The sequence below is a fragment of the Stegostoma tigrinum genome, chromosome 13 (genome assembly GCF_030684315.1).
Source record: "Stegostoma tigrinum isolate sSteTig4 chromosome 13, sSteTig4.hap1, whole genome shotgun sequence".
In the NCBI taxonomy this organism is placed as follows: Eukaryota; Metazoa; Chordata; class Chondrichthyes; order Orectolobiformes; family Stegostomatidae; genus Stegostoma; species Stegostoma tigrinum.
In genome coordinates this window covers 36,100,672-36,121,808 of record NC_081366.1, presented here as the reverse complement: position 1 = coordinate 36,121,808, position 21,137 = coordinate 36,100,672, and the positions used below count along the sequence as shown (strand labels likewise).

Below are 21,137 nucleotides of genomic sequence, written 5' to 3'. Positions count from 1 at the left end.
TGCTCCCTCAGCACTTCAGGGAAGTATCAGTTTGGATAATGTGCTGAAGAGGTGTTTGAGTCCACAACTTTATGATTCAAAAGTATGGGTATTACTGCTGTGTCAAGGCTGACACCTTATGTTGTTGGGATGCATTAATGCTGACAAAGTTATTACAGTGAGTATTCCGCATTGAGAGAGAACAGAGACAATGAGAAAGAGAGCAAGGCATTGTGGACAACACATTGTAGGAAATATGAATTCTGACACGTCTGAGAGGATAACAATCTCAGTTTGCAGTTGAGGGAGGGGTGAGAGGTTCCTGACTCAATGCGTTGACTAAAAAACTCTTATACTCCTATACTGAACCCAAAATTTAATTCCCTTCATTGACCAACTGTAAACAATAAATCCAGTTGGTGGAACCTGTAATAAATTATCCCTTACTGTCTCCATATTAGTAACTTTTCTTCTGTAGGTGAAATCTCAGGAGCACCAAATGCTGGAGATGAACTAGCAGCTTAACCTTAATTAATCATTACCAGCCTCAAACCTGTTATTACCAAACATGCAGTCACTTTCTAATTCTGCCATCTGATTCCATTACCTGACATGAGACTAGGAAATTGTTAATTTGAACGGCCATTCTTTTTTAAAAGTAGGGGCAACATTTTCTATTTTCTAATTCACTTTACACTTTAGACTGAAATTGTATGATTGGATAGCCTGACTTATTGTACACTTTCTAAATCTATCTCCTGTGCCTTCTTTTGTGATACTGGAGATTTCTAGTCTGATGCCTTGTAGACACATTACCCAACTCAAGCCCATCTGATCCATTTTTCAATAGTTAAAAAGGAGCAAATGGTGATTTAACGCTTCTTCAGAGCAACACAACGTTGAGCTGGAGGAACGCAGCAGGTCAGACAGCATCAGAGGTGTAGGAATGTCAACGTTTCGGGTTGGGACCCTTCTGGCAGATCAGAAACATCGACTCTCCTGCTCCTCTGATGCTGCCTGACCTGTTGTGTTCCTCCAGCTCCACACTGTGTCGTCTCTGGCTCCAGCATTTACAATTCTCGCTATCTCCGAATGATGATTTAAAATTTATTTACTATCCTTGGTTATCGTTTCCTACAGTTCTAATTGTCTCCATCAAATCACCAACTGTACAATCATGTCAACAACTCTTTTAGTCCAGCTTGGCTTATTATTCTTTCCATTGGTTAAAAAAAACCTGTATTGCCTTCCTTCTTGTGGGTTCCCTTGCTTAGGAATTGATTTGTGAAATATTTCAGCAAACTTCTTTGTGCACACTTAATTTCCCACTAAAAGTCTCAGTTTATGTTTAAAAAGAACATTTTGCTATGAACATATGTGTATACTCACAGTTCAGGATGGTGATTTTGTGTTTGTGATGTCTTTGTTGGAGAGGTGTCTACCTCAGGGCAAACTTCAAGGATCTGAGCATCTGAACCAAGTGTGAGATGTTTATAAGCCTTTTGCCTCATGTTTTCCAGTACACACTGACTACTGTGGTTTGCTGTGGTTTGAATTCCATTGTCGTTCACAACAGTTGGATGCCTCAGGGAGGTATCTGGGTGCATTCCTGTGTGAGATTCAAAAGCTTGAACTTCTTGAGTCTTCTGATTTTCTGCAAAATGTATTAGTAAATAACATCACTTATAATGTACAATGGTATATTGTTTATTTTACAATTTTTAGAAAGTTAAATTAGAACTACAACAAACAGGACTCGATTTTCCATGTGTGAACTTTATGGTTACTCATACTGGGGGCAATCATGTGATGCTATTAAAGTGAATGGGTAAAATACAATGGGCTCTGGCTGTCATTTCCAAACCTGTGTGACAGAAATACTAACTCACACAAGGTGCAATTTCTCAGTAAAATCAAGCCTGTCTGTGAGAAGTCTCTGCAGTCTTCACATTTATCACAGGCCAATCTGCTTTGAGTTTTTCTGCTCACACAAATATGAATCATTATTGGAAACTTGGACAATATTTATTTATCTTCTGAAGGATTTAAATTAAAAAATGTGGTGGCTTCTTGCATTTTCTGTTTTGATTCTCAACAGCTGATCAGCAACTTGGTTACAGGCAATAACTTTGCAAAGTCTCAAGACTGCTTTTGGGTTTTTAAAATATTGTACTCAGCCTTCAATTGCTGTCTTCAAAACATTTCTCATTTTTAAAAGGTAGATATCCCACTATCACTAAAGGCACAATACAGATTAATCTTATTACTGAATAATTTGTAAATTTTCCTACAATGAACCTTTCTGTAAACTATATGAGATGACTCAGATTTAATTAAAAATTTTATGAGATTGCTTCATTCATTATCAGTCTCATAAAATCCTACTACTGTAAATATTTTTAATTAATCCAAAGTTGAAAATACATTATCATACAACTCCACTTTTACAATTGAAAATGATAAAATACTGAATGATATTCTTTTCAAAATATTAATCTGAACACAAGGTGATAATTATTTTCATTGTCAGATGATGATTAAATGCTGAAATGTGATCATATTGTGTCTATTTGCACACTTGATTTCCTGTTGCTTGGATAGTTCTTTTTGCTTGGGCAGAATGACATTGATGATATTTCATTTAACAGACCCATTATCTGGAGACCTAGTTTGACCTGAGTTATGATGCTGTCATCAGGTCTCCATTGACAACTATAAGTAATGTTATATTTGTTGCTTGTGCATATCTTGGGTGATAGGAGAGTGACATTGCTACCTTAACTTCTGAAGTTTACATTATCAGATCTACTACCGTATCCTAGCAATAAAATCACAAGTTCACAAAAAATTGTGTGTACAAGTGAGCTGGCAGGATAAGGGAGAGACAGTTTTAGAAATGTTAAACTAGGGACCCAATGCATAGAGATCACACACACCGATTATATTAAGTGTAGAACTAGTAAACTTTTAAAGCACACAACTCGATTTCCTTCCTAATTAGAATGTTAATCAGCCTTAATTTGGATTGGAAGCAGGAAGATAATGAAATGAGGAAAGAGTTGTATGACGAGAAAGAAATCTTTGAGCACCACACTATGGGCATGTTTTTATAACCATAGGTAAATTGCAGGAGTGGCCTTTGACCTTTGTGATTAATTACACTGCTAATGAGCTTTATAAGCAAACTGCCAAAGTACCATAGTTTTTACTTGAAAATAACTCATTGCTTTTATACAATTTTTTTTTATTTTTAAGAGATTTTCTCCTGATTTAAAACACTGTGGGGTTGGAATTATTGATGCAGCTGGTGGCAAATTGGAGTGAACTCAGAATATTATCCCAAAATTGAGCTGAGTGAGTGGTGTAGTGGTAAATAGTTCATGGGAAGCCAAACGTTTGGTTCCACAAATCAGCAGACAGCAGGATCTACTTCTGTGGTGATTCATTATGGCGAACCAAACATTAACGAAAAGTCAGATTTTTCTGACAAGAAGAGAGAACAATTGGAGAGTGAAATATTGTGTGGTTTGTGCATTCTTTCTAATGACCAGGCGTAGAGCTATATTGTAAGGGATCTGGAAAATGTCACTGAAGTCCAGCCTTTTTAGTAGGGGACTTCAGTTAATTTAGGAATATTATTGCAAAGGGAGGGAAAGATAAAATAAAAACATGTAACCTGAACACCATCAACCATCACACCATCTCTGGTTTGACCCAGGCTAACAGAATGATACGTATCATTCCACACATGATTTCCAATAATTGCTTTATTCATTGGAAGCCTTAGAAGCATTGAAATACAAAGGGATCTGGGCACACTAGTCCACAGATCCCTGAAAGTGGCAACACAGGTGGATAAGCTGGTCAAGAAGGCATACAACACATGTCTTCATCAGCTGGACATCAAATATAAAAGTTAGCAAGACATGTTACAGCTGTACAAAACTTTAGTTAGGCCACATTTGAAATACTGTGTGCAGTTCTGGTCACCACACTACCAGCAGGATGTGGGTGCTTTGGAGAGAGTGCAGAGAAGGTTTACCGGGATGTTGCCTGGTTTGGAATGTTTCAGTTATGAGGAGAGGTTGGATAAAATTGGATTGCTTACACTGGAAAGATGGAGGCTGAGGGGCGACCTGATAGAGGTCTACAAAATTATGAGAGGCATAGTTAGGGTGGATAGACAGAAGCTTTTTCACAGAGTGGAATAATCAACTACAAGAGGGCACAGGTTGAAGGTGAGGGGGGGAAGTTTAGGGGAGAAGTGTGGGGAAAATTGTTTACACAGAGGATGGTGGGTGCCTAGAATGCACTGCTAGTAGAGGTGGTGGAAGCAGGCAAGTTGGCAACGTTTAGGACATATCTTGGGACACAAATGAATGAGTGGCAAGCAGAGAGATAGAAATTGCACATGAGCAATAAACAGCAGGTCTAAATAAGGATTAGAATCAGTGCCGGCTTGGTGGACCGTTGGGCCTGTACCTTTGCTGTATGGTATTGTATTGTTTTGAAATGTATAATTATATTATATTGAAGAGTATTTTCCTGATTAATTAATTGCAAATTGGATGTCAAATATCCTTCTAGGCTCTGTGCTTCCTTTCTATTGTGGATCAGAGATCTGCAAGGCGTGGTTGAAACAATAACACTGTGATCCATCAATAATTGTTTCATAATTGATGCCTATCCTTTAAACCGATGTAAGTGATAATGTTGAGGCAGTTTGGCTTTGCTGTAAGGAGTCATGTTCAAGCAAAAGGAGGTTACATTAATAGGTTTACCACAAAAAACAAACTTTACAGGATATATTATTTTAGTCCAAATTCATAAGAATTGCATTAGATTTAATTTCACACCTAAAAATAATTGATGTTTATCTTGCATGGAATGACTTACCCGAGTAGAATTAATTATTTTTCACTTCACTATGATCTAGCATATCTTCTTTTTGTACTAATGAGCAGGAAGCACTGAGAGATAGGAATTCTGAAACCATAATAATGTGTAGCTTCCTAAATGTAATGTTACCGAGGTGGAGGATGTTAATGCTAAAGAATAGAGCATTTTCAGACATTTACTGCTACCATGCAGTAAACCCGTCTGTGCCACAATATCACTTAGCCAAACCTCAAAGGAACTCTAATTGCTCCATTAGTGTGATCTTTTTTGAAACTCCTGTGCTGGCCATCTCTTAAATAATTGTGCATTTAAGAACGGACCTAAGAATCTACCTTGCCCTGCAGAAAATATATTAATATATAAGTATTTGTTTTTAAAACTTGGCCACTTTTGGTGTATTGTGTACAGTTCTGGTTGTCCTATTAAAGGAGGGATATTATTATATTGGAGAGGACTCAGGAAAGATCTACCAGGATGTTTCTGGAAATGGAGAGTTTGAATTATAAGGAGATGCTGGACAGGGCTGGGACTTTTTTTTCACCGGAGGGTAGTAGGTTGAGGGGTGACCTTTTAGAGATGTGTAAAACCACGAGTGGCATAGTCAAGGTGATGAGCAAAGGTATTGCCCTAGGGTAGGGGAGTTCAAAACTAGGGGGCAGATTTCCAAAGTGAGAGGAGAAAGAATTAAAAGGGATCTGTGGGGCAACGTTTTCATGCAGAGGGTGGTTTGTACATGGAATGAGCTGCCAGAGGAAGTGTTGATGCAGGTGCAGTTACAACATTTAAAAGACATTTGGACAGGTACTTGAATAGGAAAGCTTTAGAGGGATATGAGCTAAACACAGGCAAGTGGAACTAACTTAGTTTGGGAATCTTGGTCAGCACTGATGAGTTGGACTGAAGTGTCTGTTTGGATGACTCTATAACTGTAAATTTTTCTATTCTAGAATCATAGAATGATACTGTTCGGAAGGAGGACATTTAGACCATCATATCTCTGCTGGTATCAATATCAAATGCTGTTCAATTGGTATTATTTACAGCAGATTAGCTGGTGCACCACATTATTCCTTCTTTGAATCCAGCATCTGTATTTGATTCTCCCTCAAATTGATGGACATGAATATATATTTTGATCATTTATAAGATCATAAATTTAGACACACTTAATCTAGCTCCAAAGAATTAATCTGGATCTGAAATCTCCCACAAACTAACACTGCTCAGCCAAAATAACTCTGATGCAAAAACAAAACACCACAAGAAATAGGACCAAGGTACACCATGTGGCCCCTTAAGTGTCCTGTGCCATTCCATACAATCATTGGCTGATCTCCAGCTTCTACCCCACTTCCCTGCCCACTTCTCACATCCCTTGATTCTGCAATAGATCAAAAATCTGACTATCACAGTATTAAGTATATTTAATTATCAAGCGTCACCAATCCCCTGGGGATGGGAATTCCAAAGATTACAGTGAAGTTGTTTTGCTTCCTTTCAGTCTTTATGAAATAATAGCTTATCATGAAACTGACTTCCTTGTTCCAGCTTCCCCAGCCAGGGGCAACATCTCAGTATCTAGTTGAATAAGTCGCTTCATAATTGCAAATGTTTCAATGTGAGCACTTTACATTCCTTTAAACTGCAAAGAATATAAACTGAATTTACTTAGCCTTTTATTGTAGGAGAGACCTTCTCATTCCAGAAAATCATCAGCATGGACTGGTTGGACTGAAAGGTCTGTTTCCGTGCTGTATGACCCTGTGGCTATAACCCATCTAGTGAGCATTTACTGTACTAGCCGCAGTGCACATAAATCCCTTGAATATGGAGACAACAATTGCACACAATGTTTTAGATATGGATTCGCAAAATCCCACACATTTGTGGCAAGACTCATTTATTCTTTCACTCCAGCTGTCTGGCAATAAAATCCAAAATTCAATTTACTTTTCTAACTGTTTTCAGTAGGCATGCAAATATTTTGTTCTTGTATGAGCACTTTCAACTTTTTGCATATCAACAATGCACAACACTTAAACACAAATATTGTGCATTTCTATTCTGATGACCCAAGCGGTTTCACACTGGTCCCACATTATATTCCACCTGCCACTGTATTGCTTACCTGTCTATGCAACATCTCACAGCTTGTATTCCCACCCAACTTTGTATCAACATCAAACTTAGATACATTACCTTCTGACTTTTTGTCAAAGTCATGAATATGGATTGTAAATATCTGAGGCTCCAGCCCTTATCCTTGTAGTATGACACCAGTCAACGACTGCAGTATTGAAAATGCACCATTTATACTTACTCGCTGCATCTTGTCCATTAACTAATCCTCTATCGATGCTAATGTATCACCTGCAACACCATGAACCCTTGTGTATTACTCTTTTGTCTAACACCTTTTGAATGCCAGTTTGACAATTCAAATAGATGAATGTTTCCAAGTTCCATGCAATATTTCCCATTTTGCTGATATCACAAAAACAATGGTATTGTGAGTTGTGAGGAGAGTGCAAAGCGGCTTCAGGCAAAACAGACAAGTTGACAGTGTTGGCAAACAAACTGCAAATGCAATATAATGTGAATAAATGTGAAGCTATAGACTTTGGTATTTAACATATTATTTAAATGGTGATATATTGGGAAGTTTGGATGTACAAGGGATTTAGATGTCCGTACACATCAATCAATGAAGGTAAACAGGCAGGTGTAATGAGCAATTAAGAAGACAAAGGGTATGTTGGTCTTCACAAGAGGATTTGAGTTCAGAAGTAGGGATGATATACCACAGTCATACAGGGCCTTGGGAGAACTGCAGTTGAAGTATTGCGTACAGTTTTGATTTCCTACTTCACCAAAGATAGACTTGCCTTAAAGGGAGTGCAGTGAAATTTCACTAGGCTGATACCAGGGATAGCAGGGTTGTCAAATGAAGAGAGATTGACTTGACTGGGCCTGTGTTCACTGGAGTTTACAGGAATGAGAGGGGATCTGATTGAAATGTATAAAATTCTAACAGAACTGAACAGACTAGATATTCTCTCTGACTGACCAATCTAGACCTAGGGGTCAAGGATTTGGAATGGACCGTTTACAGCTGAGATTAGGAATCATTTCTTCACTCAGAAGTTGGTCAATCTGGAATTCGCTACTACGGAGACTGTTGAGCCTGGGTCACTCCCATGCAATATTCAAGAAAGTATCTGATAAATATTTAGGTAATTAAGAAGAAAGCAAGAATATTATGTTGAGATACAGATCAGCCAATGATCATATTAAATGGTAGAGCTAACTCAAAGGGCCAGGTGGCCTACTTCTGTTTCTAGTTTCTATATTTCACCACATCAACTAGTTCCCTGTTATTGACCCTATTAGTTACAGGATTTCCCTTTCACAAAACCATTTTGATTTGTTCTCAATTACCATGCTTTTTTGAGTAACATTGTTAAGACTTAGTTATTAAAAGAATGCAGCACTTTCGTGGTCATAAATATTTGGCTGTCTGATCTATAGTTCCTGCTATTATTCTCCTATCTTTTTTGAATAGCATTGTTGCATTCATTCACTTCCACTCCTCTGGGATTTCTGTGGAATTTAAGGAGTTTTGGAAGCTCATGGCCTGTGCATGCATTAACTCTGTAAGCATCTCTTTTACAGCCCTAGTCTATCAACCGTCAGGGCCAAGGGATTTGTGGCACATTTTAAGTCATCATTTCTTCAGTACTTTATCTTGCTGACATTATGTACCTCATTTTCTTCATTTTTAATTGGCCCCTTGTTTACTGTCTCCTCCCAGAATGTAATATGTGTTCTACTCATTTATAATAATTATAGAAGCTTTTACAATCTATTTTTATCTTTATGGCTAGTTTATTCTATATATTTTATATATTCTGTATATCTTCCTTTTTGCTAATTATCAGATGGTCTGGGGCTGAATTTTATGGTTTTTTGGTTAAGTGTGAGTTGCAATAAATTTGTTTGGAGGATTTCTCACTAGCCCGGAGAGATTTCTTGCTCCATCTTGCTAAACTCACCTCACTGACTACCTACCACGCCCCATGGCATCCCTACATCTGTTTTATCCCCATCTTACCACCCACCATACCCTGAACAACTCACTGCTCACCAGATACCTACCAAAAGGCTGACATTCCTTGTGCCCATACCACATTTGAAAGGCTGCTGCACACCCAGACATTGGCAATCTGGAATTGCTCTTCACTGCCAATGCCATGTCGCAGCACCACAAAGCCATGCTGCCCGAAGCTGACACTCCCTCACGTGTATATCCTCATTCTCTCACCCCAGTTAATGTTTACTCATCAGGATACACTGTTTACCTGTCCTTACTTCCATCCTTTCAAAAAACTCTCTCTAAGTCCATGCTGCTCTTTCCCCAGTTCCCTGTGGTTACACAAATCTTCTCATTTTCCACTAGGGGAACATCACACACAGGCAAGCAGTGAGACCAGTCTAAATATGAGCTTTTTGTTGTGAGTCAGCAAAAGTGAGCAAAAAGAAAGCATATGCAGGCTTCAGGTTGCTCCTGTAATGCAATCCAAATGTTGGCATTTTGACCTTGGCAGCCTGTGATGTTCTTCCGCACCCAACTCGCATCCAAAGGAGCCGGGTGTGAATCAGATCCTGCCTGCCTTTCACAGCTCCGTGTAGCTGAACTCCATCATCCACAAGGAGAGCTTCTTCCAGCTCAATGTCTTCATTCAACTTGCCTGGTTCAATGGACAGTGCAGGAATGCATGCAAGGAGCTGTGCCAGGTATACCTGAATATGAGGTGTCAACCTGATGAAGCCACCAAACAGGACTACTTGCATACAAACAGCATAAGCAGTAAGTTATAAACCGAGCTAAGCAATTCCACAATCAACGGATCAGATCTAAGCTCCGCAATCCTATCACATTCAGTCATGAATGGTGGTGGACGAGTAAACAACTCACTGAAGGAGGAGGCTCCACAAATTTCTCCATCCTCAAAGATGGAAGAGCCTACCACATCAGTTCAAAAGGTAATTCTGAAGCTTTTGTAGCAATGTCCTGCCAGAAGTGAGTCTCTAGCATTACGGATACTAGTCTTCAGTTAATTTGATTCACTCATATGATATCAAGAAACAATTGAAGGCAATGGGCTCTGACAATGTTCCGGCAATACTACTAAAGACTTGTGTTCCAGAGCTTGCCACTCCCTTAGCCAAGCTGTTTCAGTACAGTTACGACACTGGTATCTACCCGACAAATGGAAAATTGCACAGTTATGTCCTGTGCATAAAGAAACAGGACGAATCCAACCCGGCAAATTACTGCCCCTCAGTCTACTCTCAATCATCAGTAAAGCTTATCACCATCTTCTCGAGGACAACTAGGGGTAGGCAATACATGCATCCCACAAATGAATAAATTTAAAAAAATACTCCTCAGATAACTTCCCCTATCCCCTGGCTTCTCAGTATCTATCACATCGCCTCGTTGCATACTTCATTTGGGTACATACAGCCTCCAGGATGGTCAAGATTGCATCCAGACTATACTGAAGAGCCCCTCCAAACTGCACCAAACTGTAAAATGGACCTTCTGTAGTCCCATCATGTGCTCCACCGAGGCCCTGATTGCAGTTTGTGAACCAACTTGGGGAGGGTGCCGTGTTGGCTGAGTGACCAAAACATTACAAAGATGCCTCCAACCTTCTGCCATCCGAGACCCACCTCAACCACTCTACTTTCTATTCATTAGAATCCATTGTCACATGTATACAACACATGGTGTGGTGAGGTTCGCCTTGTCCCATAGCACCTTGTGAAGTTTTACAAGTGATGGGATATTTATGCCCAATGTTCGTCTCTTTTTAAGTCACTGCTGCCAATTCCTACATCACTGAGATGACACTATTGGTTTTGTCAGCACCAACAGTATAGAGCAATCCACCTTTGAATAACACGTTACATATCAGCACATTGATTCAGGATGCATTGCATATGGGTGAAGAAATATTTACAAATGAAATGTAGCCGGGGTTTGCAAATTCAACTTTCATAAATTCAGCCCTTCAAAGTCTTAATGTCCAGCAGCTGTGGATCCTGTACTTTCACCCAGCCAGTTTCCGTTGCAGAACAGCAAGAGATAGCAGGCTGCACAGCTCACTGTGGAAACTATCAACACCTTGCCCCACTTGGTTGCCAGGTAGCTTCTCTGCTCCACCCACTGCCTAGAGCTTCTCTGTCCTTACTTACATTGCACAACCTCAAAAATCCATTTCCACCAAGCCCCCTAATGTCAACACCTGCCACTGTGAAACTTCACCTTCAACTATCCTTCCTGTCCACTGAGCCCTGACATTGCACCATAATGATACCTACCCTGTCCTCTATGTTCACCCTGTGGAGGCCACGTGATAGTCACTGCCAACCACTCCCACCACCCTGTAGCCTACCACATCCTTTGATGCACCTCTGTATAGCCCTCTTGTACACCTTGAGTTTCACCCATCACTGCTCTTCTCCTTACCTCCACTGATACTTCTGCTTTTCTCTAACCTCCCTCAAGAGAGCCCCTGGTTGAAAGCAAACCCCTCTTGACCGGGCTGTGACTGTCCCCATCCATTTTCCAACATGGCCATTTGGTTAAAGACACATGCAGTGAATGTGCTGTAAGAGAGCAGGTGTGCCGGACTGAGAGGCAGCCTGGTCCACTCCCTGAGCAGAGTCCCTATGCACTGAGTGTCCTTGTAGCAGCCTTTCAATACTGATAGCTAATGTACCCTGTAATGTGTGTCAATGTTTCTTAAATGGCCTGCTTGTGTATTGGAGAGGTGCCATGATGGTTATGAGGAGGTGGCAAATGCTGGATGCCAATGTCTGTGGATGAGAGTGCATACATTTGGTACCCGTGGATCATGCCCTGAGTTGCTGTTTGGTATGAAGCAACATAGACATCCTTCAGAGCTCACAGTGAATTGAAGTTGCCAAGTCCCATCTCTGATTGCCCTGTTGAGATTTCTCAGTGTCTAGCTTGTTTGATACATTCGTTAGTATAAGAGGCTGAATGTTAATAAGCAGTGAGCAGTTAAGGTGATTAACAAGCAATAATTCGCCTTGATAATTCACCACCTTCTAGCGAATAACTCACATTGCCAGTTTGACAGAAGTATCAAAAATGTTGCATGCTGCTTCTCACAATGAAATAGGCCTTACCAGATATCTTGGCCAATTCTGCCTCAAATCTCATACAGCCCATGTCACAGAAACCCTTGTGAGATTCAACCCCCGGTTTCTAACTCACCCCAAATCCTCAGATTGTTTATGTAAATAAACCTTTGAAACATATACAGCCATATATTTTTTCATCTATATAACCAACTAAACTAAATCAGCTCTCCTATCTTGGCTTTGTTTAATTAATTGGAGGAAGTCATTTTCAAACTTAATACGGAATTAGATTGCATTATGATCACAATTTCTCAGTGGGTCTATTCCTATGAGATTTCTAATTAACCCAGCCTTATTGTGCAATATTAAGGCAAGTGTCATAAATCATTTTAAAATGTTATTTTTAAGATACGCCACTTCTGTTGGTCCAGGTTGCATGAAAATAAAGGTCCTCCTCAACTATTATGAGGAGGTGTTGCATTGCCTTGGGTGGAACCCCTTCCCCTGAGGCAGAAGCTGCAAGCCAGGTCTGACTCCAGGACCTGATGGACAAGGAAGGTGTCTAAACAACACAGTCACACAGGTTGATTTTCAACCTGTAAAACCTTCCCACACATGCCAGTAGCAGGAGTTACCTGAGCAATACATGTGGTAGTTAGAAAGTCAGAACCTCTACCACCTCTTTCTAGAGTTCATAACTGCAAAATACATACGAAATGGATGTTAGCTCAGTAACTCAGACTACCTGAGAGATATGAAGTACACTACTGCAATTATTTCATTTCCTTTGTTACATGTTCCAATACTTTAATACTCTATCCGAAAGTGTAACTAGTATTTGGAAATCTATAAATAACTCCTTACCTGTGTTCAGTAACCACTCAGGTTACCATGACTCACATTGCTACCCTGCATTATTAGCTTACTTTATTCTGTTAACTTCCAAAATCTCCCCCACGTGAGGGCTCGCCCCCACTATTCAGTGAAAAATCTTCTCTACAGCCCTAGTTATATGGCTCACTGGACACCGGTCCCAACATAGTTCAAATGAAGCCCAATCCATGTTACAGCTCCCCCTTCGCCCAGTACTGATGCCAGTACTACATTGTCATGATCCCAGCTGATGGTAAGACTAAACAAGTCAGATCTCAGAGTGAAATATGGCAATTCATTTCATTTTTGCAGTTTGGCACCCATGATGGCCATTTACTGAACATATTCACACATTGCTGTCAATGTTCTTTTAATAAAAGTCATCAGTTCATTACACAAAAGAAAAGGAAATCTATATATACACGACAATATGGAAATATCTTGTATAAATTGCAAAAAGAAAGATTCAACCCTTTTCTAAGCAATATCCTGAGCTGTCACTCAATCTCAGTGAAGTATCGCTCTTAACTCTTTATTTTTGACTCAAATAACTCATTCCAACTCTTCATATTGGACTGCTGAAGCAACTTAAAATTTCTTCCCAACTTTGAAGGCCTGGAGACTTCTTTCCTGCACTGATGGTCTTAGATACTCCTTTCTAATTCTGATAGACTGGAGATCTCCACCAACTCTCATAGTTTGCAGACTTCTACAAACAAAAAAAAAGACGCTCTGAACTCAGCCTATTCGTGATGGCCGGGAATCTGGTTTTGTAACATGAAATTCAACTTTGTAAGTATGTAGCAAATAAAACTCCAGGTATCTAATTGTGTCGTTTAACTTAAGTCACACACTTTCTTGGAAAAGCTGCCTTTAGTTTGCTGCTCAAAATAACTTTCTGACATTTTATATAAAAGAAGTCACCTTCATAGAACTGAAAAATAAAATCTATTTTTCTCTACTTTTGCCTTGAAGTTCCCAAATAATAATAATACATGACCAATATTTGTTTCACATAACTTCCTCTCAAAAATCAAAAAGTGCCTTGAAAAGGCATTTTCATTTTCTGTCAGAATGTTCTCTGATTGTCAATTGTATTTTACTTTCACAATACAGCAAATTTTTTATTATCCAGTACCTATGGACCAGGAGTATGCCATTTGATGAAATATTTTGGATAATCAAGATATCTACATAATCAATGTAAAAGCACACACCAAGTAATAGAAATGTAATGCAGGCGGTATACACATCAATTTTATACTTCATTTACAGCATAAATCACTTAAATAATAATGCAACTTTGCCGTAAATAACATTTTCCAGCAGGGAGCCTTCTCACTGGCACCCTCAACTGATTACTTGGACATTGTGGTAGATTTTGATACATGAGATGAAATTGATTCAAAATTGAATCAACCGTTGATAATATGGAAATGGATAATGATAGAATAGTGTAGGGGGAGAGGCTTAGATTAGTTCACAGGTCAGCGCAACATTGAGGGCCGAAGGGCCTGTTCTGCGCTGTGTTGTTCTATGTTCTAATACGTGTGGCCATTGATTGAATAACAAGTATACTTACATGGAAGTAACTAGGTTACAAAACTACACTAATTGGACAGGATGATATAGTAAATTTTGCAGTGTTTGAGGCATTTAATTTTTGCCAGTTTATGCAGAATGCCGGTTCGTAAGGTGCCAGTTAAAATAAAGTTTCCTGCGCCGATATATTTCCGTTACACATACTATGATTGACATAACAACCATATCCCACACAAGTTAATTGAGATCATTGCATTGGTTTCTTTCATATTTACTCTTGGTAAAGTGTCTATTATAATAGTCTGATCTTGTAACAGGGATGGCTTATCGATTTTATGATCATAGTTGCATTAAACCCCAGTACAATGGACCTAAATTCTAATCATGGGATCTTGCCAAAGAAAACCAAACGATTATGAACTGTAAAAATACAATCAGATTTGTTGGATATGTAGATTTAAAAAATTTTTGGAGTGAAAACTGAAGTCTGTCACTGTTCTCCACTGAAAACAAAATGTTAGAATTCACAGTAGGTCAGGCAGCATCTGTGGAGAGGGAGGAAGCTAATGTTTTGAGTCTCGATGACTCACCATCAGAGCTTCATTTCTTATTTGTTAAGTGTTTCTGTTGATACATATTTAATTTTGTGTGAACATTTTAAGTGACAATCCACCATGACCACCAACTGCAAAAAATAACTTATAATCAATCTGCCATGCTAGATATTACTCCGGACTTTGACTTTTCCAGCCAGGACCATTACACACAAAAGAGAGGAACAGTTTAGAACTGTAACAGTTTAGAGAGTGCTTAACATAAACAGCGAAATGAAGGTTAAACTCTTTTTGCAGCAGTATCTTTTATAGTCATCAATTCCAGCAAAATATCATTCCGATAGTAAGTCATTAAGTTTTACCTAAATTCCTTTCTTCAGCCCTTCTCCTCAGATTGTAGTTTAACACTTCTTTTCAGCTCTGATTATTGAAAGACATTTTGCAACTTCTGATGGTATAGCTATTTCTTTCTATTTCTGACAGTCTCAATATTTCAACCAACTCTCACAGTCTGCAGACTTCTACAAAGCTGCCATTCTGCTAATCTAATCTCACCATTTGTCTATGTAACATTGAAGTCAACTTTATAAACAGTCAGCAATTGACTCTCCAGGTAGCTGATTGAGTCACTTAACTAAATTGCATACTTTCTTGGGAATTATTTTTTCAGTTCCTTGCACAAAATAACTTTCTTACCTGAGTTATGAAAGTCTTCTTCACAGAGCTGAAATCTAAAATGCATTCTTCGACTACTTTTGAATCCAGGTTGCCAAGTAATAACAATATACCACACATATACTTCACACTATAAACTGAAACCCACTTTCACCCAATCTTTGAGTCACGCATTTAACTGTCTGATCTTATTTATCCTCTGTCAGTGGCTCGAGTGGTAATCCAGAATGTATTACCCTGTGGCTCTGCTTTTCAATTCAGCCTGTCACTGCGCATACTTCTCAGCAGAACCTCTTTCTTAATATTATCTTTACCATTGGTATCTACATGTACCATGACAACTGGATCATTCCCCTTCCATTGTCAGGGGTTCTACTTCAGCCCTGAAATGTCTGTAGCCTAGGTGTTGGGAAACTAACAGTCTTTGGGATGCATGCTATGGAATGATACAATAGCCTAAACCTCATGTGCATTCATTTGTATTCTCTTTGCTTGAATGGTTCCCTGCACCATGTGTCATAGTCAGTCTGTGATCCCTGCTCTCCTTCAGAGAAGTTGCCAGAACCTTGAATTGATTAGATAATTGCTGAAGGGCTGATGCTCTTATAGCTGCTTTGTTTATGAAAATGATGTTTCTGTTTAAATTTAATTGCAAGGATATTCTATATGTAAACTGAAAGGGATAAATATTGACACTGGATATAAGAAGTTGGGGCGATATTTTATTTTCCAAAGTTCAACTGAAAATTTTGCAAACGCCGAATTTATTCAGTGTTCTTCTTGATGAGGATGCTTAATATTGTTAAATAATCTGTTCCGTGTTTGAGAAAAATAAGTAAAAGCTGAAAAATAGGATAATATACAAGAGCAGTGAGAGGATAGTGAACAAATTTTAATGGAGAAGCTTATCCAGGCAATTAATACAAAATCAGAGTCTAATATCATGCCTAAAATTTCTTGTGTTTCAAGTGTCCTATATTGAATACTGAAAAATGCTGTCAGATTTACTTTTTTGAGACTAATGATAACAACCATCGCTTTGGTAGCACAGAGTAGAGCTACACAGCACAGTGATGGGGGTGCGGAGACAAATAGTGGACGTGGCTCTGGCCACTATACACTGTGATTGTTAAAGAGCTTTTGGAATGCATTTACAACATAACAACCAAAGTAATTTCCCCTAGGATCAATAAGATCAGAGAATGTTCAAATTCCAGATAGTGTGTCCACTTAATAAGATTTTTATTTAACTAGAGATTTTGAACCATAATCAAAAATTGGACTGCTAATAAATTGGTACTTCTTTATTGCAGATAATATTTTGTAAGTCTCTTTAAGTTAAGTCAATTTTATAGAACATGATTTGATCGTAATGGTATTACACATGTAAACTATTGTACGGTGGCTGGCGTGCAATTTTTTGTTTTAATGTTTTTTGAGTTCAGGTTGTTCAATACAGTACATACTGTACCTGAATAGACCGTGAGCTGGGCACAGCACGAAGTTGCACCAAACCTGTTGGTTGCAATACAGTTATATAATCCCGAATCTTCTGGAAAAGCTTCTGTAATTACCAGCGTGCAAACCTCTTCTATGATAAACAGAAATTTTGAAAAAGTGATTTTGCGGAATATTTCATGCTGAATCTAAATGGACATAATTACAGTTGTAAAATGGAAAAAGAAGCAATAAAATTGCTGTCAGCCACTTAATACGTTATTGCACAACTGTCCCAATTACAGTCTTTTTAATGCCATTAACTAGTTGAGTGCAGAACATTACTCACAGATTTACTATAATGTCTATGTCTACATTCTATGGCATTTTGAAAGTCAGGTTTCTAGAATTAATATTATAAAGAATTTGTTTATCTTTTTTTTGTTCAATGATAACAATTGAAAGGACCCCTGTTGAAGGTTAATCTAGCATGACCAACTTGCCATCATTTTACATGAAGATATTGATTCTGATTTCTGCATAAATGTTAGCTGTAGTGATTGTAACAATGTGAGCCATGTTGACCTCATGGAATATGAGTTCTCTGATTGGGGCTGTTACTTTGATCTAATCAGAGAGCCCTGGCTGACAGATAAGAACAGGAGTTTCAGAGGTTCTGTTCACTCTGAGAGCTTGCTCTGAGGTAGTTGGATCAGTGTCAAGGACGCTCCATATGTAAATATGGGGTGACCTGGTGACAGCGTACTGGCCTCTGTGGAGTTATTTAATTAGGGATGAACCTATCTCCATATGGTCAGAAATCTCTCAGTCGATTTTTTTGCTATTGGACAGTTAATTAGCTCAGATCTGAGAGGAGATTCCGCCTTCATGAGCTCAAAACCATTCAAATAGCCTGCAAAGCTCTCAACAAAATAGCACCACCACGAATGGTGGGTGATGAAGGGACTGCAGGCAACCCTCACCCAATGCCAATGAATTAGATGCCAGAGTAAGGTCAGGATTTCAGAAGGGCAGGATCGAAAGATAGCACTACCTTGAGGGAAATAGGGGCCTCCATTGCACACAAGGTGCCCAAACAGAAGGTAGCCAAAAACTGCTTACAAATCCACTTGGTCTGTGTAATTACTGCTGCTGGTTAAATGCCAGTGATGGTGGGGCAAAGCCCCAAAGTGACCATTTTGAAATGTCTTATCGGACTCAATTAGCCCCAGGTCAGCAGGCCGGAGGGGCCTTCCAGTTGCTGGTGAAATAACAATGAAGGCAGGATGTCAACAGGTAACGCCATGCACTCAATTTTACACCCACTTTGTCTGCCAATCTGTTTCTGGGGTAGTGTATACATCCAAACACGGCTGGTCTGCAGTTGTCTTTGATTATGGTCTTTCATTATGTCATTCAGACATTATGCAGTTGGCTACTCAATTCACTCAGTAAGAAATGACTGTAGTTAGAGTATTGAATGGATTTGAGGAGAATTTTTTTTCGTCCAGGGAGTGGTGAGCCTGGGCAATTCTCTGAATCTTTTCAAGAAGAAACTAATATATTTCTTAGTGCTGAAGGGATCAAAAGGTACAGGGATAAGGCAGGACCAGGGTACTGAGCTGGATTATCAGCCATGATCATACCGAATGGTGGAGCAGACTTAAAGGGCTGAATGGCCTTCTCCCGCATCTATTTACTACATTTCAATGTCTTAAACCAATACCAATACAATGACAAATGACTGGAACCATTATTGTTCGGGTATTCCACAGAATTTAACCATGCCCATGACATCTGTTGTTTTACTTCCTTGTAATGCAGCTGTTCGTATAAAGACCGTGTAACAGATTATTTGATGGTTCATGACAATCACTAAATATTGCCAGTGCCATTTTATCTACACTGAAACTTTTTTTCATGCATGGAAACAATGCTAAACTTTTATTCCTCAAAACAGGTGAATACTGAAAATGAGGAAAACGTTGTAGTAATAGCCAAGGGCTGCAATTACATGGAAAAAGATCCAAGGAGGAAAGAAATATATAGCATGAGGGCCTCAGGAGAAAATGGGGGTCAGTGTCATGTCTTGAACTTGTAGAACATGGCAGGGTACCAAATGGATGACAAATTTCAAGAAACCTAATCAAGGCAAACAATTAAAACAAACATTAGCCTTAAGTATTCATGCGAGAAAGGCTGCTCTCTGGCTTCCCTGTGCAAACTAACCAAAGGATATTAAGTCATGAAATGCCAGCATGTAAGAGTACATAGAGTAGTGAATGCTTGGCATGGAAAATAATTTTAGATATTTGAAAAATACAATGTACATGTGCTAAGCTGCATGCTCGGCAACCGCTAAGTGAAACTGCTTATTTAATGCACACCAATCAAACAGCAGGGTGATGCCTATGCTGTAGAGATTAAAATCATTGACATAAACAGGAAAAGCGAAGATACAAAATCAATGTCTGTGTAGGCAACAGAAAATCCCGAAGGAGAATGTTCCATGGTACTGGTAGATGGAAACAAAGCAGAAGAAGAGTTTACCATTCTGCTTGGAATTCTAATGTGCGTTATGGAAGGGCTAATCACTGAGCAACACAAACATCTGCCAGAATCCCTTTTGAAAGTAAATTCAGGGTCTATAATGTCCTAGGATCCTGGTTACCATTTTTGTACACTACAGGATGGAATTCCATTAAAAGACCAATTATACTCCTTTGATGAGTTGAACAACATTAAGACATTGCTCCAAAGAACTAACTCAAAACAGTAATTTAGAAGTGTATAATAATAATGCATTCATGATGTACTCCTCTGCATTCTCAATATTAATCTATGTGCAGCCAGATGATCATTGTACAGTTGACAGTATTTTGTTAACAAATAATTTGATTTAGTAACAAATTAAAAATTGCCAAACATATTTCATTTAGAACAAAGAACAAAGAAAATTACAGCACAGGAACATCCTCCAAGCCCTCCAAGACTGCGCCGATTGAGATCCTCTGTCTAAACCTGTCATCTATTTTCTAAGGGTCTGTATCCCTTTGTTCCCTGCCCATTCACGTATCTGTCCAGGTACATCTTAAAAGACACTATTGTGTCTGCGTCTACCATCTTAGATAAAATCTAATTGCTTTCATTAAATGAATAATATTCAGAACAAAATAAAACGGCTTACCGGGTACAGCTGTTAAACAGGCCTCTTTAGGGCAGACACATGCGTGAGACAAGAAAAGGTAAAAAGTTATTTTCAGTAAATAACGTTCTATAAACTACTGAAAACTGACAAAATATTCATACACTGTAGTGACTTTTGTCAGTATATTCTGTTAATATTTTACTTCCAACCAGCAGGACTGTAACAAACACCCGCGTGCCACTTCAGCTGGTGAATCAGTATTCCTCCATGTCCAACAGGAACTGTAAGATGTACTGAGGGTGTCAAGAACACAGAATATACGCTGGGTGTGATCTTCAACATCTATTTTCACATTTGGCTCAGTAGCACAACCACTGAACGAGCTGGTTGAGTCCTAAAGGACATAACTGACAGAATAGCTCTGAGGTAAGTGGTGAGGAAACAGCTAGAGTGAAAAACATATTTGACCTCCTGTAATCTACCTGCCACAATTGTACCTGTTTGTGACAGTACTGGTAGAAGGGATGGTTGCACAGTCATTATGAAGACTAAGCCCCATCTTCAGATTGAGGAAGCCCACTATTGTGTTATGTGGCACTATCACCATACTAAATGGGATAGACTTCAAACAGATCTAGCAATTCTGTAGACCAACAAGAGCAGCAGAGCTATTTCAATCAAAGTTCTTAAGAAGAGTCATACTGGACTTAAAACATTAATTCTGGTTCTCTGTCCACTGATGCTGCTGGACCTGCTGGGTTTCTCCAGCATTCCCTATGTTTGTTTCGTATTACCAGCATTCATTGTATTTTGCTTGTATTCAATACATGGTACAGTAATCTAATGGCCTGGTT

The 21,137-nt window shown here is 38.9% G+C and overlaps 1 protein-coding gene across 2 annotated transcripts in view; it reads right to left on the bottom strand.

Moving 5' to 3' along the window:
- The window catches only part of myot (myotilin), a 116,274-nt gene that overhangs the window by 67,140 nt on the left and 27,997 nt on the right, over positions 1 to 21,137 (bottom strand). For both annotated transcript variants that reach the window (XM_059650665.1, XM_059650664.1), the window contains 3 exons: positions 20,323 to 20,346; positions 17,170 to 17,289; positions 1,369 to 1,633 (listed from right to left, as the gene is read on the bottom strand). In XM_059650665.1, the coding sequence (XP_059506648.1) occupies positions 1,369 to 1,633; positions 17,170 to 17,289; positions 20,323 to 20,346 (409 nt within the window). The remainder of the gene's footprint in view (positions 1 to 1,368; positions 1,634 to 17,169; positions 17,290 to 20,322; positions 20,347 to 21,137) is intronic.